General features: G+C 42.5%; 1 protein-coding gene across 1 annotated transcript in view; it reads right to left on the reverse strand.

Annotated features, from left to right (window-relative positions):
• Positions 1-24,176, reverse strand: part of NVL (nuclear VCP like) — a 49,808-nt gene that overhangs the window by 3,826 nt on the left and 21,806 nt on the right. The window contains exons 16-21 of the mRNA XM_090263473.1: positions 23,043-23,105; positions 18,502-18,621; positions 15,362-15,461; positions 7,617-7,723; positions 4,696-4,772; positions 2,498-2,586 (exon numbers count right to left, since the gene is read on the reverse strand). Coding sequence (XP_090119599.1) covers positions 2,498-2,586; positions 4,696-4,772; positions 7,617-7,723; positions 15,362-15,461; positions 18,502-18,621; positions 23,043-23,105 — 556 coding nt within the window. The remainder of the gene's footprint in view (positions 1-2,497; positions 2,587-4,695; positions 4,773-7,616; positions 7,724-15,361; positions 15,462-18,501; positions 18,622-23,042; positions 23,106-24,176) is intronic.

Consider the following 24,176-nt stretch of genomic DNA (forward strand, 5'->3'; position numbering starts at 1 on the left):
AAAATATGTAGATACTATCACAATATTAGATTAGCAGGGTGTTCTAATGCTTCACAAGGTTATGCCATTACATAAGAAAGAGAAGTCAAACAACTAAATGTAAATAAGGCTTGGCTTAGAATATTAATATAACAACTTACATGGTGATAATTTATAATTAAGATAGTACACTTTCTACACAGGTACTGGGAAAGAATATTTACCTAAAAGTAAAATAAAATGTGTAGCTGAACAAATCAAATGGAAGTGAATGATATTTAAATTTCAAAAAGATGCTAATGCAGTGATTTTCAACCTCTTTTATTTCACTGTGCATAAACTAAAATTCTGCAGCACACTAAAAAATGTATTACATTTTTTGCCGATCTGACCAAAAAAAGGTATAGTTTTGATTGATTACAAGTAATCGTCGGCAGCCGTCCATCTCGAGAGACGATGGTGTAGCTTCTTAAGTGTCTATCTGCACCGCCGAGAATGGCTGTGCAGTCCGACTCGGGAGTGACATGGCATCTGTCTCCTCCCGTGTTGAATCGACATCTTGCGATGACGCTGGAGTGTCCTCTCCAGTGGAGCTGAAGCTACAGAGCCTGGGCAGGGTGATATGGAGGGTCTGCTGTTGCCCATGCAGCAGACCCCCCCTCTCTTCGCAGCTGAAGGGTCCAAGGGAAAGACGGAGTCGATACAGCTTGGCTTCAGGTGCGCCGCAGGAGTTGCCGGTGTTGACTACAACGTCAAACCGCCTTAGGGACTCCGGCTCCGGATTTTCTGTCGGGGTTTACTCCCTTAGCCTTTCCCCAGAAGAGGTATGCCGCAAGGCAGCGGAGGTTTTTTGGAGTCAGAGTTTTCCTTCTCTGATGTGCCCTGACTGGAAGATCGAACCAGCGACACTTAGCTCGCAGGCCGACGCTCAATCCACTGAGCTAAACCAGCCAGGGCACACCAAGTAATAATAATAGAAATTACCTATCCTTTTTACTCCAAAGTAACTTTTAAAAAAATCAGATGCCTATACTTGTACAGAGGGATTTCTGGTACCAAGAATTAACCAATCAGACACAAGCTATGCCATGTGACCTATTAGATTCAACTCTATTAGATGACCTATATATTTATGGTTCAAGACAGGGCATTCACACTGGACAGTTATTGTTACGCTGGCTGTTTTCATTTTTTCAATCTGACAATCTAAGGGAAGAGGTCAGTGCCCCTGATTAAACACTCAGGTATCACATGTTCTAAAAATTCTTATAGTACACCAACTGAAAATTTTACTAATTTTACTTTTACTAACGTAAAGTCCCAAAGTACAGACAGTGGAAATGCCAACTGTAGCAAAACAGCGATGTCAGAACTTGTTCTTTATGTTTATAAGATAATGTCCAAACAGAAGCATTAGTAGCAGCCAATACATGTAGAGCCTTGTTAATTTTTAGTTACAAAACAAATCCCAAGATAGCCATCAGATCCAGCACTCAGACAGCAAACAACTACATATATTTTTATAAGATATTCTAATTTCGCTAATTATATGTCACCTACTTCCAAAAGGAATTTAAAATAGATTATAATAGAAGAAGTTCAGATAACTGAATCATAAAATTTAAGATGTGTGCTAACAGATCTAAGCTAAGCACATGCTGCTATAACTGTAAACAAAATTGAATTCTAAGATTTTTGGAGGACAAAGAAAAAAGAAAAAAAATCAGCATGAATAAAAAAAGATCTCTTTTGGGAATGGACTGAACAAAAGGAGATCAATACAGACTTGAACTTTAAACGGAAGTACAGATTTGGAGGAAAAAGCAGGACTTTTGGAGAAGGAATTCTATAATTGCTGTAAAGGACATCCATAAACTGCAACTGATCAAACAATTAATTGTCACAAGAACCAAGCCAAGTAAAGGCTATTTCTGTAGGAGGCCTGACTGGAATGCAGGTCACGAATGAATCGCTTTTTGTTTACACATAAATCGTATGAAGACGCTGTCAAATATGAAGAACAGTGCAAAGCTGCTGAGATGGCCCCAAATCGTCACATGATGACATATATTGATTTTGTATATTGAAAGGAGAGTCTAAATATATGGTAAGTTATTTCAATTTTAATTTCTCCGTTTGTGTGTATGTTTTCTAAATGTCCAGTTTAGACCGTGAAAGCAGGTATGACCTCAGCAAGAGACTGAAGTTTCCCACGACTGATAAACAGACCAAACCCATGATGAAGACGGTGAATGGACCCACTTGCCTAAATTCAAGCATCTGTATAAGGAAAGATCTAATACTTTTTGTTAGAAAGGCACCAAATAACTTTGCCATCATTATAATTGTCAGCCACAGAGGTTACATAATATTCTGAAAGATTTCGAAAGGTCTCATCAGAAAATATTCATTTTAATATCATAGACGCTAGAAAATGGTCATATTCTTGGTCAAAAGCGGTTTTAGGTATCCAGACTGATAACTGATTAGAGCGGAGAGAGTCTGGAGAGAATCGTACCTTTTTCATTGCCACCTTTCTGTCTTGCCATTTCCTGTCTCAGGGCACAGAGAGAAGCTTCCCGCACCAGAGCAGAGAGATCTGCGCCCCTGTAGTAAAAGAAGAGTTCCCGTTTATTCTTAGATGCTATTTAGGCCTGAAAGAAGTCTGAGAGCAATTTTCTTTTATGTCACATATTAAACAATCAGAAAAGAAACTGACCAATAAAAGTGGGATTCAAGTCAGTAGGAAAGAGGTTTTAGCTTCCATTTAAACTATTTCTGACTTTCAGGAGAAAGGGAACCGTGGAAGAAACAATGCAAGGAATCATAAACAGTCCCATGATAATAGCTATAGATACCCATGTTAATATAAAAAGTTCAGAGCATCGTCATAGAAACTGACACGTTCTTCTGTGAATTTCTGTTCATGTGGCCTGTGCTAGAGTGCTGACGGCCCATTCCTACCGTGGCCTAATGTCTAAAATAAGCTTATAGAAAAAGTCATTTATGGCTCCATGTTCAAAAGGGGAAAATACAAATGCTAGAAAGTCTTTAATGCGCTTGATTCGACTCAAGTAAATGAACTCATAATAAGTTACTTAAAATATGACAAGAGCTAACAAGCCTTCACTTAATTATTCTGTGTAATAATAATATGCTGAGTCCACAGGATCCTTGAGTTCAACGAATCAGACACTGGTGCTGCCTGGCGTTTCACCACATGACACCTTCAAGCTCTTTAAAGAGTTAATCGTCAAGATTCTTTAAGAGTTTGAATTTGGGATAAAAAGCCTTATTTCCAGCCATCAACCTAATTTAATACACAATGTTGATGATCCATATAATGTATAAAATTAAAGGCCCACAGAGTTTAAATTATTAACTAAATCCACTGTTTCTATTGTAAAGTATTAGAGTTGTACCATTATTTCATAATCCCGTACATGCTGGGCTAGTCATTCCTTCCTTAACTTTAAATCTAACACTGGTGCAGATGCCACTGGCCGGTAGTATCACAGTGTCTCAAACTGTGAAGACAATGTCACTGAAACCCAAAATGTACACCATTCCACTTCAACCCTCACCCCTTTCAACACCAGCACCCTACATGATATCATCCAAAAGATTTAGCTCAGGGTAAATTCTGCCATCAAAACGGCTTCTGTTACGCACAGAAAACCTGTTTGGATTTTAGCACTGAAAACTGCCAACTACTCACTTAAGTCTCCTGTTTTCCCCTTAGCAGTAAGTTCATTTAATTACAGGCTGGTACAGAATGGTACGGACTCAATTCCCAACGAGGGGAGAAACACATTCGCCTTAAAGGGAAGGGGAGGCTTTTATACCTGCCCCCACCACACTGCCCGGAACTCGGACCACATCTGCTCACTGAGGCAACCACTGCTTTCTCAGTGAGCCAAGCGTACGGCCCCGGGTGCAGCACCTCTCTGTGCGCTGGAGGGGCAGAACAAAGACGGGGACTCGGAGCCCTGGGGGTCCGTATATCAAAAAACTGGAGACAAAACTTTGTCTTCTGACCCCACTCCCTAGAAATAATCAGCATGGTTTCAAGTGAAATCATACTCTTAAGAGATGGTTATGCGTAATTCTTCAACCAGGACGGGAAATGGCTAAGGGCCTGTGTTGCTACCAGTTGGTATGATCTTTGGATATATGTTTACGTGGCTAAATAACAGACTCCTGAAGACCTCAAAGATGAAAATCCTGCGCCGACTGACTTGGCTTGGGAACGCCCTTTATCTGGCCTTGCCCTGTAGGAATATCAAGAACCTCAAGTATATTGTGGACAATCAACAGAGCTTTTCAAATAAGCCAGAGGAGATGTCTAGGCGTGCCGTGAAAATAAATTCTGAGCCTTGGACAATGAGACGCTTGTGGATTCTCCTCTTGTAAATGCTGATGCACCTGGATAATTGAGCAACCAGTCGCAAATATTCTGGAAGGACAGTTTGCGAAGGGCGGCAGAGGTGGTCTGGACAGCCGGGTAACAAGAGTCAGCACGAGAGGACCCCCCACTTCTGGTATTCCTCAGAGCCGCAACGGGGGCAGCGGCTTTCCTAACAAAGGGCCAGACCCCGCACTGGGTGCTCCACAGGATACCTCATTTAACCCTCCCAACAACCCCCTCCTCCCTCGCTGGACACAGGGGGAAACTGAGCCTCCAAGAAGTAATGAACGTGAGACTGAGAGCCTTACGAATAGCCATCACAGCGACAGTCACCAGCAATCGCTTCCAGACTGACATCTGCGTCCAGTGGGGGTTTGGTGCCGTTCTAAATGAGAGAGAAAAAGCTGTTTTTCATTGAGGCTTTAAAGACCAATACTCTTCCACCTAATAGGGTCTTAATAAATAGTGCAGTGTTATAAGATTTTTACACATTTCAGTCGTGAGAAAGGAGGTTAAGAAGCAGGCTCCAAACCTGGGCAAGCTAAAAGCAACTGATGCTTAGGAAGTTGGAGGAATTTGTCTGCAGTTGCAGCAAAAACAAAACACCACCAAGAACAAAATCACCACCTCAGTCTTCTTCCCAAAGGTGAAGAAACATATTTCCTTTGCTGATTAAATGTGGCAAGGACTTAAGCAGTCCTTTGTTTTGATGTGCACATTGCTTAGTTCTGGGTTGGCTAGGGAGGGAAAAATAATATTGAAACTGGCCAGGAGAGAATGAGCAGGAAACTGCTCTACAATAAAAGCCAAAAGCCCTCTGCTCAATAAGTTCTTTCTTAACCCTTTACCTAAACTTAATCCCAACTTCGGTGCCAATTCCCCGTTAGCTAATAGCAAGAGACGCTAGAAAGGACAAACATCAGAACAGTCTGAGAATTCCAGCAACACTTAACACAGCATCTTGCAGGCATACAGTATGCGATTAATATCATCATACTGCTCAGAGGCAAATAAAACTATTTTTAGTGATTTAAAATGTATGATACAGGTGATAGGTTCGTATTTGCTTTATTATTCTGAATCATAACTGACAGACATTGCATATAGTCTTTGTAGCAATCATTACATTAGAGAAGAGTTTAAGAAGAAACACACAAAAAAGTGAGTAAACATATGCCATGCAGCTTCAAGTAAGTGTATGAAGATCAGCATGGCAGGTGCTCCAAGCAGGATGTGGTTCAGATCAGCCACTTGCCTGTCCGCCCACTCCCAGACGGTGCCTTCTCCTTTCCTGCCAGCTGGGCACAACTGAAGAATTTAATAAACTGTGTGTCTTCTAGCTGCTATTATTTGATAAAAGGCAAATGTTCATCTAACTCAGCTTCAAGAAACAGCTGTGTGTCTCACTCACTCCACTTTGACCTGGGAAATAACCACGGGGAATATTCTCTGTGCGACCCTACGCAAAAAGTCTTACTGCTTTTTCTTTCCCTGCTCCCGTCGTGTGGAAAACTAGATGGCCAGGCTGCATGATCCCTAAGGTTCCTTTCGGAGAAAATGTTTTCAACTTAGTCAGTTAACCACCTGACCCAGGGTGGGGACCATTTCAACCACTTCTAGGGGCATAACTGAGCGGCATGAAGGACATTCACACTATTGTGCAACCGTCCGCCTCCAGAACTGCCATCTTCCCTAAATGGAATTGCGCATGCACGTACCGCTGACACGTCCATTCCCTCCTCCCCGAGCCCCTGGCAACCGCCATGCTACTTTCTGTCCCTATGAGTTTAACTGGTAATGCTCTTTCTTTATCTGGAGGTTAAACACGGAGTTGGACATTTAGTGCAACGTCTACTTTTTTGGTACATATATTGTACTTCAATAAAAAGGTCTGACAAGTGGAAAGAACACTGGACCAGGAATTAGAAAACCTGAGTTCTAAAGTTCAAGCCTGCAGACCTTTGGGAAGTTTCTAAACCTTTAGTATTTATTTTGGTAATAAAAACACCCCAGTATCTTTTCTCGACGTGAGTAGATACAATCCTGTGCTATATTTGGGATGGAAAGGGGGGGAGTCTTGTTTAATTGGGGATGGTGAACATGTAACACATTATGACGCAGGACGGAAACGTGGAGGCTTTCCAAGCTACGCCTGAGGTGGGGAAGCCAGGGCCACAGCCTCCTTGAGCCCCTCAGTCCACCCCGCGCACGGGGGGCGGCGGTTAGCGAGCATGCGCCCTTACGGGCTTCTCTGATGTTCACCAGAAGCCACTAGCCTTACCTTGACTGTCACACAGCACGTGCTTCCTCGTTCTAGTTCAGGTGCTGCTACACAATTCCACCTCAAGCTTTCCCCTGTCCTGTTTCAATCAAACGCTCCATCACAAGAACTAAATCCACGGAGGACTGCATACACGTAATTCTTCTACACGTCTCAATACCTCAGTTCTTCTCTTGGGTCAGGCTGGTCTCTCATTAAGGCCCGTGTCCCCTCGGGTGCCTTGCTCTGACCTTTCACAAAGTTGTTTTTAATGAACTGGCTTTGAGTTATGCCCTCACGTTCTAGTAAGAGAACCCATCAGCCTCAGACCTGGAAGGCTTATTACGTCTATGATAGGGATAGTTAAAAACACTGCCCATCACGTCTTAGTTTTCTTTTTTAAAATTACTGATTTTTAGAGAAAGAGGGAAATATCAATTTGTTGCTCCACTTATCTCTGCACTCCTTGGCTGTTCCTTGTATGTGCCCCGACCGGAGGTCACACCTGCGACCTTGGCCTAGTGGGGACAACACTCCAACCAACAGAGCCACCCAGCCAGGGCCTTGTGTTCCCTTCAGGAGGGCCCAGTTTTTCTCTGGATATCTGTAATGAGCCTCTATCCATTTACTTTTCATCTCTAAACGTTTCTATTCCATTTCAAACATGCTTTCAAGACAAATCCTCTAAAGCAACAGAGATCTACAAGAAGAGAAACTGTGATTAGAGCGGTATCTCAGATACACCAGTTGAGCACTGAACCCCAAATACCTCTTCCATGTTAAGCAAATAAAAAAGAATGAAAAGTCTCTTCAACTTATCAAAAGCAGTTCACCCTCTCCTTTGGGAGACAGAGGCTGGGCCTCTACTTAAAGCTAAGGAAAGAAGGTGACGAGGCACCCTAAATTACTACATGTCTGTACTGAAAATGAGAGAAACAGGCGCACACACGCCCCACTGCCCTGACTCACTTTCGTGACAGTTTTTAAGATGGCGAGGCGGTCCGCGGGGGGTGGCAAGCCCACGAAGAGGGTTTTATCCAGGCGGCCCGGGCGCAGGATCGCAGGGTCAATGATATCTGGGGAAGAAGGGAGGAAAGAGACTAAATAAGTAAAATAGGATCTTTAAAAATGTACAATTAACACGAGAGATGGGAAGAGTACATTTTTTTAAAAGAAAAAGATTAATTAGACTTTATTAAAATGAAAAGCTTCTTAACAAATAGGTTCTTGAGAGGGAAAGTCCACCCCCACCTTCCTGCCCCAAGCCTGCTGTCCCCCGGGATTCTCCGTGTCAGACAAGGACCCCTGCCCACCCCACAAATACCAGGCAGGTTTCCCCATTCCCTCTAACCGGGAACACATCCTATCAAATCTGCCTTCCATTACCTTGACCTCCAGTCAAGGCCAAATGTAATGTCCTCCCACTCAGCCCTAACTTCCCCTTAAAATGCTGCCAGGGTTACCTCCTAAAATACACACCCAATTCTTTCCACTCCCACTCCCCACTGTAGAACAATGCCTACCACAGTCCGGCAAGCGTGTCTAAGGGTCATCTGATCCTGTAGGGCAGTCTCAAACACTCTGGGTTTGGGAAACCTTTGCACTTAAAATTTACCGAGGACGCCTTTGTAACCTTTATCTTGCCCTCCCCTGTCCCTCTTTTATCCCTAGGCAGCCACCAATCTGTCACTATAGATTTCATCTTCTAGAATTTTGTGTAGGTGGTATCAGACAGTATGTACTCTGTCTACTTCTTTTTTCACTCAACATAATTATTCTGAGATTCATCTAAGTTGCTATGTGTCTTCGTAGTTAATTCTTTTTATTGCTGAGTAGAATGCCACTGTATGGATATGCTGCAATTAAGTTTTCCAACTCTTCTGTTTTTCTAAATTATTTACATTTATTTATTTATTTTTAGAGAGAGGGGAAGGGAGAGAGGGAAACATCAATCAGTTGCCTCTCACATGCCCCCAACCAGGGACCTGGCCCACAACCCAGGCCTGTGCCCCGACTGGGAACTGAACTGGTGACCTTTCAGTTTGCCGGACGATGCCCTACCCACTGGGTCACACCAGTCAGGGTTCCACTCTTCTGCTGACAGGCATTTGGCTCGTGTCCACTTTTGGACGAACACAAATAAAGCTGCTATGACTAATCGTATATAAGTCTTTGTAGAGGCACTCACTTCTCCCCCGTAAACACCCACGTGGGAGGCGCGAAGTGGACGGCTGCATCGCACTGTAGGCAGGTGCCTCACCTCTGAAACTCGGCAAACCACCTGCAGCACTAGCTGTACCATTTTACATCCCCGTCAGCAGGGCATGAGCGTTCAAGTCCCTCCATAGCCTTAACGATACTTGGCATGGTCAGTCTTCTCAAGTTTAGCCGGTCCTTCTCAGGCTTGTGGTCCTCTCTCTGTGGCTTTGTTTTGTCCTTTGCAGTTACAGTTTCCATTCAGCACTATTTTCTCTGGGTTTCAGGAGGGCAGCCCAGCGGCCAGACGATCACACGCTTTACAGAGCGTCTCCCCCAATGTCTCCAGCTCCCACCTGGCGCCACACAAAACTGTTACAATATTTCTGACTACGTTCCCTGTGCTGTACTTACGACTAACGGCCAATCTGTACCTCTGATCCCTTCCCCTCTTTCACCAGCACCCCCCCCCCCGCCCCGGCCCCCGCTGCCTTTGTCAACCATCAGCCATGACTGAATACCTTTTATCCTGTGATTTAGGGAGCATTTTGAGGGCTAGGCTCCGCGTTCTCTGACTTAGGTTTGAGAAGTTTGTCTTTCCTTAGTGTCCTGAAACTAGCTCTAATGCAGGAACCTCATGCGCTGTCTGTCTAGAACAGGTATGAACTCCCCTGTTTTTTGTCCTTTAAAAGATCTTACACACCAGAAGGGAAGTGTGCAAGGGGTGGGTGTGCTGGGAAGTGAGAGAGGCTGGCTCCCACCCAACACTGCCACCGACTCACCGGCCTCTTCAACGTGACGTATGCGAGACCGAGACCCTGATCTTTCCCCGTCTCCTCCCCACACAGCGCCCACAACGGCCTTCCCATCCTGGTTATTGCCAACTCTTTCTTCCAGTTTTTCAGGCCCAACACCTGGAGTCAAGGCGACTCCACCCTCCCACATCCATATCAAATCCATTAGTGAATCCTGTCAAGGCTATGACACAACATGTCCAGATTCTTTCTACCTCCCCAAGCATCATCGCCTGGGACAAACACCCAACATCTTTCCTAACCGGTTCCCTACCCAATGGTGTCAGTGACAGAATTTCAGGTCACAGTCAAGATATCAATTCTTCTAGTTGCAATGGAAACCAACAATCCCAGAGCTTTAAAGACAAATGCATTCACTCACAAACGAGATGATGCTTGAAGAGAAAAACCCTTCATATCTGCTGATCCAGAAAGAATCTAAATGCCCTTGAACTGGTGAATAAATAAAATCTGTTGTATCCACCATATGATACATTTTTCAGCAATAAGAAGGAATGAATACATTCTACAACATGGATGAACCTTGGAAACACTACTTAAAGGGAAAGAATCCAGATACAATAGCCCACATATTGTTTGATTCCATTTACACAAACTCTCCAGAACAGGGACATCTATAGAGACAGAATGCGGATCACTGGGTGCCGAGGGCTGTGTGGGGGGAAGGTTGGGGGTGACTGCTAACGGACACAGATTTCTGTCTAGGGTGATGGAAATGTTCTACGATTAGATTGTTGCGATGGCTGCACAACTAAATATACTCAAAACCTCTGACTGAATCATATACTTAAAGTGGGTAAAATTTATGGTATGTTGCATGTCACTAAAGCTGTTTAAAAAAAACAAACAAAAAACAAAACTAGATCTTCAGACTAACAAAAACCTTCAGTATGTCAGTGAAAATTATTACAATATCAGACAGCCTTCATGAAGCAGAAGTAGGTCTCTTCTATGATTCATTTAACAAATAGTTACTGAGTTCTATTACGTACCAGGGTACTTAAAAGTCAGCAGAGGTGATGCCAGGGCCTAAGTTAATTATAAAAGGGCAGTACCGTGCCAAAGGGCAAGATATACAGGCTTTGACTACGACATCAACTCATTGTTCAATTGCCTTCAAGTAGCATTCAACCATGATCTGAGGCCATTCAGACTAGATCGGTGAGGGAACACTACATTTTACTTGGAACTAAGGGGGCTGAATAATGAAATAAATGTTCTTTGTAAGTCATCTACTCTTTCATCTCACAAATAATTACTAAGGACTTACAATGGATAGACCTTGAACTAGAGCTATTTCCCTGCTATAAAACTGCAAACCTAATCCTTACTGCAATGAAGCTCAGACATCATAATTTACTCATTATTTTTTTCAGCTGAGCCATAGAAAGAAGGCAGAGACTCTTTCTGGATGCTGAATTGCTACTGAAACAGACATCTACCAACTAGAAGAAAAAGTGATAAGCTGGTGTGGCTACTTGGGTTTCGTGAACTATGTATGTTGTGCAGGAATGTTTTTAACCAGCTCGACAGGGAATTAAGTGGGAACAGCAGTTCCTCAACTGAGGACATCCTTTACAGGAGTTGGTATTTGAAGGAGGGAATGCAAAGGTATGCGTAGGAGAGATTAACACTGGGCCATCTGTGGTCTCAGTGTGACTTGTACAAGGAGCTGCGCATCCCCAGTTTCCAGATCAGGACAGGGACCCCGGCCCACTACCCATCGGAAGAGGCTGTCACAGTTCTCCAGAACAACAAGAGGTAAAATGGGGAGAGGACGGTATTTTCATTTACTTTTGAAAAATCAGCACCTCAAAAATTAGGAAGAAAAATAAAGACAGAGATGGAAAATGGCAGAAAAGAAGAAATTTAGAAGATCAATTCTCATCCAGCACTAAGCATACACACGAAGTAAATAATCGAAAAGTCACATAAAAAGGATGAGAGTGACATAGGCCTTTAAAGACAAAAAAAACGCAACGCCTACAAAGTATGAAAAACAAATTTCAATTAAAATTCTATATCCAGCCACGCTGTCAATCAATAGTGAGAAGAAAATAAGGAAAATCTCCAAAAATTTACCTAAAAAAATTTACTTCCTACATGGCCTTTCTTAGAAAAGCAACTAAACAATGAGCTCGAGCAAAGTGAGGGTAAACCAAGAGACACAAGACCAGAAACAGCGGGCAAAACAAAGGGAAGCTGGAAAGGTAAGTCCTGAAATAACAGCTGTTCCTACCCCAGGCCCAGAAGGCAGCCTGTCAGGCTTGGAGCAGGAGGGTGGAAAGCTCCAGAAGGGAAGTCTCTAATAACAAACGATCAAATGGAATTGATACATCATCTAATAAATAAAATTAATTATTGTATAACATCTGATAAAGAACAGGAACACGGCCCTGGCTGGTGTGGCTCAGTGGATTGAGTGCCAGCCTGCGATCTGAAGGGTCGCTGGTTCGATTCCCAGGCAGGGCACAGGCCTGGGTTGCGGGCCGGATCCCCAGTTGGGAGCACGTGAGAGGCAACCACACATTGATGTTTCTCTCCCCCCGCCCCAAATAAATAAATAAATAAATCTTAAAAAAAAAAAAAAAAAAGAACACAGAAAACAAAGCAAAAGAAAAAAATGAAAAATGAGGGTTACTAAACCTACGAATAAAACTGTCAAATGAAAAAGGAAACCTAATTGTAGTATTATTCCTGGGTGAGCAGAGGACAATATTTACATAGTCATAACTAACGTAAGCACCGAGCAGTGATTTAACCGAAGCTGAGATAAAACTACAGGAAACACTGGGAGGAAAGCGCGCTCTGCCTTTCGGGAGCAGCCCACACCTTTCTGCCCTCTCAGGTGTGCGGGAGCAGTGGGCAGCGGCAGCTCCTCCCAGCTGCACCCCCGAACCTGTCCCCAAGGCCTCCTCTTCTCTGACTCTCCAGGGAGCCAAAGCAGCCGCCTGGGCTCTCTCCTGCTGCTGCTTCTATCCTAAGCCCTTCCTTGGTTCACTGTCCCCAGCTTTAATAAAAGTTCTCCCACAATACAAGGCATATATACATACATATGTACACACATGAAATTTTAGGGGGACATAAGGAAGAGAACGGACAGCATGAGCATGATGAGGAGGAGGTGGAAAAAGGGTGAACATAAGAAAACAAACTTCTACCTTAAAACGAAGTTAATGGGCAATGCGTGAAATTGATAAGAAAGAACAGTTTGAACATGGAGAGGCCCAGGAAGGTGACGGTGAGGGTCGGGGAGAGGCAGGTCAGGGAGCACCAAGGCAGCAGACATGTAAAGAAGCCACCTCGGAAGGGGATCCCCGGCCCAGCCACTCCACTAATGGCATCTGGGTCAGAGATGAACCACCTGGAACAAGCCCTTCCTGGGTTCCTGACTGCAAGCAAAGCACGAATGGCGGTCTTAGGGCACTAAGTCCTGCGGGGGGTTTGTCCTCAGCAACAGCAGACCAGAACATCAGGCAGGAAGGGATTTCTTAAAGCTGGGCAGAAAGCCAGTCACGCACCGTCCACCCAACACGTCTCAGCGTGGCGTGCACTGGTACAGAATGGACTCATCAGCACGAATGCAAGTGAAAAAGATCTATTTTAAAATGGAGGCAGGCCTTCAAGGGAATGGGGTTTGACAGCAGGGCAAAAGGGATGAGTAAGGAGCAGTGGACAAGCAGAAAATACTCAAGGACACAGGAGAGGACAAAACACGGGTACCATGTGATGATTCATCTGTCATTTGTATCACTGGTTAAATTCAACACAGACAATTATATTCAGTTCTGCATTTTACAAAGAAGGAGACTCTGGAGCACTGTGAAGATGAACGAAGAGAACATAGAAAAAACCCACGAGGCGATCCTTAGGCATAAGAGCTGGGTTCCAGGAATTCAGGCCCAGTTTTAGCGAGTCCCCAATAAACCTGCGGCCCCCACAGCAACTGCCTGTGTCCTTCAAAGGTACCTTTATCTGCAGACAGGAATTTAGCAACTTCTCCGTTCTCAGAATCAATGCCCTCAACGGAACATCTGCAGGGGGTCCGGCGAACCCGCTCCCCTGACCCCTTCAAACCCCTCCTTGTTGCAGTTTGAGGCTGACACCGCTCTGGGCTCCGCCTGCCTGTGTGCAGCTGGCCAAATATATCTTTTAAACTCATTTCCTATTCTCCTGTCGTTGCTCCTCTCTCTCCGCTGAACCTAACAGAGAGGTAGTGCCCCTGGACTGTTTCGAAGAGAGGATTTAAGTAAAACTTAGTGACGCTGGAGGACTTATTTTCTAATCTACAGAGATTAACTAAAAGAGTCTTCACATTAAACAAATACGACCAACGCTGGGTGCAGGTAAAGACAGAAAAGGTTATTCTAGACAGCAGACCAAACACTGTCTTCTTGACATCTGTTAGCAAAGATGTGTTATCTACTTTGGAAAGGCAGGAGGTGATTCTGTCCAAAACTGAGAGACGTTCAAGGTTCTTCTAGGAAGACTGATTTTGATGAACCAACGACTGCTCCTACTGCTATTGCCACAGTTGTGCGTGACAGTAGTAGTTACTGAAGAGCTACCTGCCACACAATGCGGTAGACTGCCAACATCACTTAACCTTTACGACAATCCTGCCAAGTAGGTATTATCTTCATTTTATAGATGAAGAATGATGGTTAGCAAGATAAAGTAATATATGTACAAGATCACTGTGGTATAATCAAGAATGCATTAAAAAAAAGGGGGGGGGGAGACAAGAATATATTTGGTCTTTGCCCCTTGTTTCTGGCCTAGAGCTTCAAATATCCTCCCAAGTTCCTGAGTCCTGAGTCCGGAGCCTTTGTTATGCTAAGGAGGTGCCTCTGGCTGGCCCCAAGAGAACCTCAGGATGGGATGGTCACCAGAAAGACCAACCAAGACTCGAACCTCATTCCGTCTGATTCGAAAGAGAGCATTTCATTATTAGCAAAGTATAAACCGCAACAACTTACAATTTTTCTTTTTACAATAAAATGGCATACAATTGATTTGAGTTTCCATAGTAACAAAAATGAAAAACTTATAGCAGCTTGACAAATAAGAAGCCCCTTTAAGGAATTAAATGACCGCATCACTGCTGTCAGACATGGTTATCACATGAATCAAGGTCAGAGCAGCTATGACACAGTGGCTCATACAAATGGCAAGGTATTAAACAAAATAAGCAGCATTTAGGACCCAGAGTCAAAGCTACCTCCAGCACTTTTGAAGCGTTGAGTCTTTTTCTAAATCCCTCACTGAGTGCTTGTAAACAGTTTTAAGTTAATAATCCCACATGTAGGGACATGGTCCCGGTATAAAACCTGAAAAACCTATCTCCAACCTTCAGATACAATGACGAGTCTCAATGTTGTTTCCTATAAGCCTGAGAGAAACCATGGGACATAAATTCTGATTAATATTCTTGTGGTCAAAAGTGTATGTTACGTGTATTCTCTGCCAACAGGAGAACATTCTCAGCAGGAACACAGAAGAACAAGGAGCTCGTGGCATCCAGGCAATACTCCTATGTTTTTTACCATACCTTACATAACAGCTTTCTAAGGTTTTATTTCAACTCATGGACCGAAAAGGGATTCCCCAAACTTAATCTTCCTTTGCCAGGCCGTCTGCAGGTTTTGTGGTTTGGGAATGCTGCAGGCTTTTAGGTGCGCCTGCTGTGTGCGTCTGCCCTACCTGGCCTGTTCGTGGCCGCCATGATGAACACCTGCCGCCGCGCTTCCAGGCCGTCCATCTCCGTCAGCAGCTGGTTCACCACCCGGACACTTGCCCCTGCCTAAAAGGAAATTAAACAGAACTCCATCAGCCCCCGATAAAAGAAAAATACATCATCATTTTTCCTTTTTTCCATACAAAATAATGCGCTTGCTAACCGGAGTGAAAGCTTTCATCGGGAGATAACAATGATCACTTCCTGACTGGTCGGGACTGTACAGACGGCACAAAACGTGCTCCTGGCCCCGTGTTTCCCCAGCAATCCTATTATTTTAGCCACAGTTTCGACAGGAAACCAAGGCTGGCAGAGACTATTTGTCCATGTCTCACAGCTCGGTAAGAATACAGGTTAAACTCAAATTCCGATTTTTCTGATCCCCGAGTCTATACCTCTGAGTTAGTCAAAGAAACAACAGGCACAATGCATTTCCCTTTGGACAAATCTAGACTCGACGTCTGAACGCCACACCAGGTTCCCCCACACAGCAGACGTTTCGTCTGGGACACCGAGCCCTTTCCATTTTCCTTGAGGCTCACAGTACAAAGCGCAGCTGCCCACAGCCACGTCTAAGAGCGAGGATCAGGGGGGTGGGAAACAGGGAGGGGGGTGGGAAACAGCGACAAATCACTTCGCCGCAGAAGTTTTTAAAATGCGCAACGGAGGAAATGAGAACAGTGCTACTGGGCTTCTTTTTGCCATTAATGGCCTTTCTTCAACATAAATTTTACCTACAGAGGTGGTAATGAGTTTAACCCACTGATTTCTCAAAAAAAAAAAAATATATATATATAGGTGCACCTTCTTATCACCGCTTGGAGAGACAATGCTAACAGCTAGGAGGATAATGGAATTATAATCTAGACACAAAAATATAGAATGGGTAAAAATAAAAACAGAACATTGTCCTACCTAAACAAGACAAAAACCTCAGAATCAATATAGGAAAAGGTTTATAAATATTCTATATTAAAATTATAACATTGTATATAATAAAAAATTAAAGACAAGTAGTTAAGACTGGGAAAAATAGTACCAACACACATAACTGGATAATTAACTAATTTCTACCATACATAAAAGCTCCTAAAAAAAATTTCAGTAGCAAAAGGATCAAAGTATATGATCAGGCAACTTATAGAAGACGAAACACAAAATCATTGAAGGCGATTAACCTTACTAATTAGGTACACGAATACTAAAATTTAATACCATGTTTTGCCAACACAAGTGACAAAAATTAAAAATGGGTATTACACATGTTGACAAAACTGCAGGAAATGGTTACCTTTACACACTGTTGGCTGGCGGTATGCAGCTAGCAGTTTATGTGAGGGAGGATCTCCATCAGCTTTCCCAACAGAATAAGCACACGTAGCCTGCCCGACATGTGCTCTCTGAAACGCACTCCCACGTGTGCACCAGACTACTACATAAGAATAACTACTACAGTTCTGTTTGTAAGAGAAGTAACTGTAAACTGTGTAAATGTCCGTAAATGTCCATAACAGGGGAATTATTAAATAACTTATTCTATAGCCAGACTATGGAATATTTATGCAAGTTTAAAAAATAAAGTTATTAAGTGCATGGGAAAATCATCAAGATAGAATAATCACATTTATATATAAGTTAAAAAAAAAAAAAACCACACGTTTTTAAGTTTATGGGAAAAGTTCTAGAACGGTAAATACTAAACACTAAACTTTTAGCAGAAGTAACCCCTCCAAGAAGAATTACAGGGAAGAGAAAATGGGAAGAAAGACTTTCACTCTCCTTATGCTTATATTTATTTGAATTTTTCACAAGTAAACGTTCATATATATACAACTTGTACAATAAAAAGAGAATACATCCAACTTTCGGGTATTTTTACAATTCCCTAGGTGAAAATGTTGAAAAGTAAAACACATGTATTAGAATGCAGAACTGTGCTGGCAGCCGTCCCAGAGAGAGCGAGCCGAACGGGGAGCTTGGCTGCGTGGCCGCAGACCTCTCTGAGGGCAGGCTCTGCCTGGCTCTGGCACGCAGCCCTCCACACTCCATTACGAGGTGGTAACGGAGAGCTGCAAACCAATGAAAGGGGCTGTCGAGAGTAAGACCCAGAGCAAGCCATGTCCCAGGCAGCTGCGTAGCAAGCGTCCTGCTTTGCTCCAGCCCGCGCACTGGATTCTGGGCTATGACAGCGAAGGGGACAGGAAGGCCCCCTGCCCGGGCCACCGACATGACTATCAGACGGGGCTGTAATAAAGATATCCTGTGATGATATCAATGAGTTGATGACTCTTGGATGAGGGAACAAAATTGCTATGATGTGAATCACACTTATATTAGTCAAAGTTCTGTTTTTGGAGCTTTTGAATGTTTCTGGAGATTCTAAGCGAAACGAGGCACTGAATAAATGTTTCACCGCCTAAGAGCATACACACAGGATAATTATTTGAAAACAAATCACAAAAGAAATATAATCACTTCCTTAGTCATCTTGTAATATATGTACTTATTCAATAGTCTTTGCTATCTGCGTCAAAAAGGTTATATACTCATTATGCTTCACTATGCTTACAACTCTCACACAGCAATACACCTGATGACAGCTGTTTCCGGGCACGCTGTACAAATTTCTAGGAACTGTGACTCAGTGTCATAATGTGAGTGGCAGTCCGTGCCGACCAACTGTGCACCTTCCCCAGAGAGTCACGGGGCTGAGTCAGTGCGTTTATTACCTGACCCTCCTGGGAGTGCACGTCTTCGATTACATTTTCTCCCGCCTCAGATCTCATTTAACTGGAGAGAATGATAAGATTACAAGGCAGGCTATTTAAGATCAGTATCACTGCCATTCCCAACTACTCACTTGTGTGAATCAGATATGTGTAATCAAATTAATGTACTAAAAAAAAGATACAAAGGTTAATAAAACTACAACTGCTATCCCTTGGCCCTGGTTTCAAATTACTAGGTTTTTGCACGTAACAAGTCTCAATGTTCTCAAGGAATGATGTTACAAGAACTACTTGAATTTTATATCAACTTTAAAAGAACTTATAACAGGTTAGTGGTGCTTAAAAAAACGTGTGAATCACGAATTCAGGATACCAACCTCTCGGTCTGACCTTCGGGGGCACAAGGCATCCACTTCATCAAAGAAGATGACGCAGGGCGCCGAGTTCTGCGCTCGCTGAAAGACCTGCCGCACGGCGCGTTCGCTCTCACCGACGTACTAAGCGCGCAGGGACGGGAAAGAAAGTGGAGACCGTTCAGCTTTGGGGTTTGCGCCAAGTTCCAGAAAACTAGTTTTAAATGACGTTTGTATGTCAGACTCCGAAAAGTACTCTGGTTGAAGCACATGCAATTGCTGGTATTTGCCCATTTTTGACCCATAAAAATAGCCAGTTGTATGTGGTTCAGCTTAATATAATTAGTTATTATTTAAGCTTATAAATTTCCTCATTTATAAAATGAAGGCTAAATACAATGTAAGGTCTTTTTTAGGTCAAAAAAATCTCGCAATTTTATTTTAGAAGTGGGCGCCTAAGCTTTGTGCATATAAAATACTCAGCAATAATTTGCATTGATTCAACAGTATTTTAAACGAAAACAGACAATTTACTGTTCTGCTGTCATGTCTACACGGCGTCTTACACAGGAAGAGCCCTGCTGTCATATGCCGTCACAAGCGGCGCACTAAGTCAGCAGGGAGCCTGCCAGCTCCTACGCATCGTGTATGTTAAAGTCTAATCAAACTATAAAACACCAAGATGAGTCAAGAAACAGAGCAATTCACTAGCAGCTGGAACACCAGCACTAACGAAAATAAAAAGTTATATGTAAGAATATGGTTTCACTTTTACCTAGGCATAAGGAATTGTTCTTGTAAAATTTCAAACAGTTAACTTTAAGTAAAACAATCTGGAAACATCTTTCCAATGCCAGCAATATCATAAGGTACCTTCGATGTTATTTTATGACTATAAGGTCATAAGAGCGTAATAAAGGAATAGACTACATCACAGAGGACACTGATTAGAGTGTTTCTTTCACTTGAATGACCTGTCTTTTGCTCACATGCATTCTGTTTTGCTTCCCTTATTTGAGCTGCTTTTCCAACTACCTCCAAACAGTTCTTGCATTCGAAAAGATCCCCTTAATCTTTCTTCCCACTACTCCCTTCTTTGCCCCTGTAGCACTTCCTGCTATTGCAAGTTCTGAGCTCTTCTGCCTTCACTGTATTCCACCGTGAAGTCCTTGGAAAGCAGAACCCGCGACCGTTTCATTTTCTCTCTGATCAAACACCCTGTGCAGTGTACACATACAGTAAACCAATTTAGTTTCGTGAAAAACATAATTCAGCAAAAAATGTATGTGGAATGCTGAACGAAAATACCCAGTGAATACTGTAAAGGAAAAGACATGAGTAGGCTGGGAGCGTTTCAAACAGGGATGGACGTGAGTAATCAGTGTGGCCAGCAAACGGACGTCAGATACTGCAAACCAAATGACTAAGCAGAAGGAAATCTGATTCAGGAGAAGGTAAACCTAGTGTCAAAGGACAGATGAAAATCAATCTTAATAAAGACAAAAATGATTAAAAATAAGAAAACAAACAAAAACTCTACCTCGGCCCTTAAGAAATACTTCAAATAAAGATCCTATACTCCTCTCTCTTTCCTTATTTGCCATTCAGTTTTCAATCATAATCTGGATCTTTAAAAACATAATTATTAAAAACATTCTCCCACCAGTCGCCGATGGCCTTCTAAGTACCAAGTCCAAAGTCCTACTGCCAGTTTCGTTTATCCTGTTCGGTTACGCTGACAAGGCTGAAGGAAGCTCTCCCTCGGTTTCCAGGCTCAGAAAGTCTTGGGCATGTCTGCCTTCTGGCAGTCAGTGTCCTTCTTGCCTCGTCACTGTTGGTGGCTTCCAGGGCTGTCAGAGGCTCTCTTACTTCACATCTGTTCCCAAGGTTTTAGGTGCCACCTGGTTGATACTGACCCCCAAATGCACATTTCCTACTGCCTGCTGGGTATCTCCAAATTGTTCTTTAAATCTAAAACACTGGAGAGCAAACACATTTTCTAACCCCAAACTGTCTATTTTCTTGTTAAGACCACCTAATCTCTCACAGTCATTCTGGACTCTTCCACAGACCTCTCCCCACATCTACCCCTAACAAACAAAGCAGATCACAATGAGTAAAATTTCATACTCATCAGACCGGCAAAAATGCAACAATCTGACACCAGCAGAGCTGGAGAGGCTGCGGAACAAAGGGAGCTCTCATTCACAGCTGGTTAAAGTTTAACAACCACTTAGGGGTAGAAGTTAGCAATACTTGATGTTTTTGAAAGTACACATGCTATATATAAGATACAGCAACTGTATTTCTCAGTATATACCCTGGGGGGGGGGGGGGAATATCTCACATACATGTGTGAGGATGGATATATGTATATAATGTTCAACCTAAATATTCATCAAGAAAAAAGTCCAATTTTTAAGTGTAGTTACATTCATTCAATAGAGTACCACACAAAATGAACTAGAGGTAACCATATCAACAAAGATAAATATTATACATATAATGCTGAACAAAAATAACAATATAACTGTTACAAAAGGACACATATCATTTAGTTTTTGTTTTTGCTTTACTGTTTATAAAAGAATTTTGCACATACAACAGAAGAAGACATGGTAGTACGCTGAACTCCAAATGCACCCATCACCTAGCTTCAATTATCACTCAACTCTTGCACTGCTGCTTCACCTATACCCTAGATCCACTTTCTTTCTCCTTATTTTAAAGGAAATCCCAGACATTGGATCTTATTTGTAAATACTTCACTATTTCAAATGGAGAAGGAAGTGCACACTGATTTAATGAACACCAAATTCAGAATTATGGTCAATTCTATGGGGGAGAGAATGGGAAATACAATTAGGAAAGGTCTGCGGGGGCTTCAAGTATATTGGTTTTGTTTCATTTTTTAAAGTTGGGCAATAGCTATATGGGGGTTCATTATATTATCCATGGTGACTTCTATGCTTGAGATATTTCATAATAAAAATTTGTAAACATAAGTCTCTAAAGAAGTTACCTTCTTGCTTAAAGCAAGCCTCCATTAGGTCTCAGGTACCCTCCTGACAGCCCTCCCACTCTGGCTCAGGATGAAGACCCTTCTCTGTCTGGCTATAGCAGCGGTTCTCAACCTGTGGGTCGCGACCCCTTTGGGGGTCGAACGACCCTTTCACAGGGGTCGCCGAAGACTATCGGAAAACACATATATAATTATATATTGTTTTTGTGATTAATCACTATGCTTTAATTATGTTCAATTTGTAACAATGAAAATACATCCTGCATATCAGATATTTACAATTCATAACAGTAGCAAATTTACAGTTATGAGGTAGCAATGAAAATAATTTTATGGTTAGGGGTCCCACAACATGAGGAGCTGTATTAAAGGGTCGCGGGACTAGGAAGGTTGAGAACCACTGGACTATAAGCTTCTTTCCCAGCCTTGTCCCCACTAGTCCCCTTCCTTCCAAGGCTCATTTCTGTGACCTCCTTCAACAGAAAGCCAAAATAAAGTAAAAGAAAAGTAAAGAGGTACAGACAAAGCCCATAGGAAATACTTAAGTAAAAATCCCTTATTTTAGGAGAAAGTAATGTATAAAGGGAAACAAAAAATGGGAGGGGGGATAAATTAAAAAATCCTTTAAAACAAATGATACCACTCCCATTTCACCTTTGTTTGACTATATTACAGAACTGAATTTTTACTTTCTATAAGGATGAATAGGGAATAAGAAATTCAGTCTCTTAGATCTGAGATATAAATTGCTTAAATGCTGAAAGAAGTTCTTATGTAGCACCTCAGTGATTTCTGTCCCCCAAAGTATTTTTACTCATTAATACGTAACTCATTTGGGCCATGCAGCAGCAGGATAAGGAAAGCAGATCCAGGAGTCAGACAACCCAGACTCAGATCTTAGCTCTCCTATTTCCTGCTGGCAGACTTTGACCATGCTATACAAACCCTTCAAACTTAGGTTTCCTCATCTGTGAATCAGAAGAAACAGTAATTTGCATCTCACAGGGTTGTTTTTTATTTTTTTTAAAGATTTTTATTTATATTTTAGATAGAGGGGAAGGGAGGGACAAAGAGAGGGAGAGAAACATCAATGTGTGGTTGCCTCTTGTGTGCCCCCAACCAGGGAACCTGGCCCACAACCCAGGCATGTGCCCTGACTGGGACTCGAACCAGCAACTCTTTGATTTGCAGGCTGGCACTCAATCTATTGAGCCACACCAACCAGGGCTCACAGGGTTGTTAAAGAATAATATATGTGAAGTGCTTGACAAATACATGGTAAAGAGTAAATGCTTTAAAATGTTAATTATGACAATTATTTCCATTTTGCAGGTGAGAAAATGGAGGCTCAAAAGTTATGAGACTTAATTAAGAAAGTACATACACTAAGTATATTAGAGTAAGGCTTGTTTTCTTCACTCCTACAAAGGTAATTTTACCAAAATTTGACAACTGTTTCAAAGACCTGAGGACATTCTACCCTGTAATTTGAATGACCATTACCTTTTTTGTCTAAACAACAGCTGATGTCACAACCACTTACCATATTTAGTAATTCTGGGCCCTTGACAGATATAAAATTTAATCCAGACTCATTTGCAACAGCCTAGTAAGAGGAAACAAAAAGGCACAAATAAGACAAATATACAATAAAATAATAACAATGACATGTGATAACACAGAAACGTCTTGTGACTTATTCTACTTCCCTACAAATGTTAAACAATTGTGCCCTGGCTGGTGTGGCTCAGTGGATTGGGCACTAGCCTGCAAAATGAAGGGCTGCCGGTTTAATTGCCAGTCAGGGCACACGCCTGGGTTGCAGGCCAGGTCCCCAGTTGGGGGCATGTGAGAGGCAGCCCATCGATGTATCTCTTGCACATTGATTTTTTTCTCCCTCTCCTCGCCTCTCTCTAAAAGTAAATAAATAAAATCTTTAAAAAAACAATGATAAGAAATGGAAAAAAATAAGTTAGGTCATAAATAATAACTACATTAAAGCAAGAAATGCTCTGGCCAAGTGGCTCAGTTGGAGCGTTGTCCCATAGAGCAAAAGGTTGTGGTTTCGATTCCTGGTCACAGAACATACTAGGTTGCTGGTTGGAGACCCGGTTGGGGGCGCATACAGCAGGCAACCAATCAATGTCTGTCTATCTGCCTCTCTCTCTCTCTCTCACTTTTCCTCTCTCTGAAATCAATAAACATATCCTTGGGCAAGAATTTTTAATAAAAAAAAAAGCAAAAAACAAGACCAGCTGCAAACCATAACTTAAATTACACTCATTAAAAGCTAGAATATGATAGGCAGAAGATACAATTGCTGTGTTAAAATTGATGGGATTACAGTTGATTAATATGTTTTTGTTTTCCAAATTTTCAATGATGTACTTTTTGTAACTAAAATCAAAGTCGGGGGAAGAAGAATAGACATTTTTTCCAAAGAGGACATCAAAATGGCCAATAGACACATGAAAAGATGCTCAATATCACTAATCACCAGGGAAATGCAAATCAAAACCACAAGAGATACCATCTCATAGCTGTGAGAACAGCCATCACCGGAAAGAAAAGACCACAGGTGCTGGCGAGGACGTGGTCCAAAGGGAACCCGCGCACGCGTGCACTGTTGGTAAGACTGTAAACTGACCCATCCAGGACAGCAAACAGTGGGGTTCCC

Source organism: Furipterus horrens, unplaced genomic scaffold, assembly GCF_987537825.1.
Source record: "Furipterus horrens unplaced genomic scaffold, mFurHor1.1.pri manual_scaffold_15, whole genome shotgun sequence".
In the NCBI taxonomy this organism is placed as follows: Eukaryota; Metazoa; Chordata; class Mammalia; order Chiroptera; family Furipteridae; genus Furipterus; species Furipterus horrens.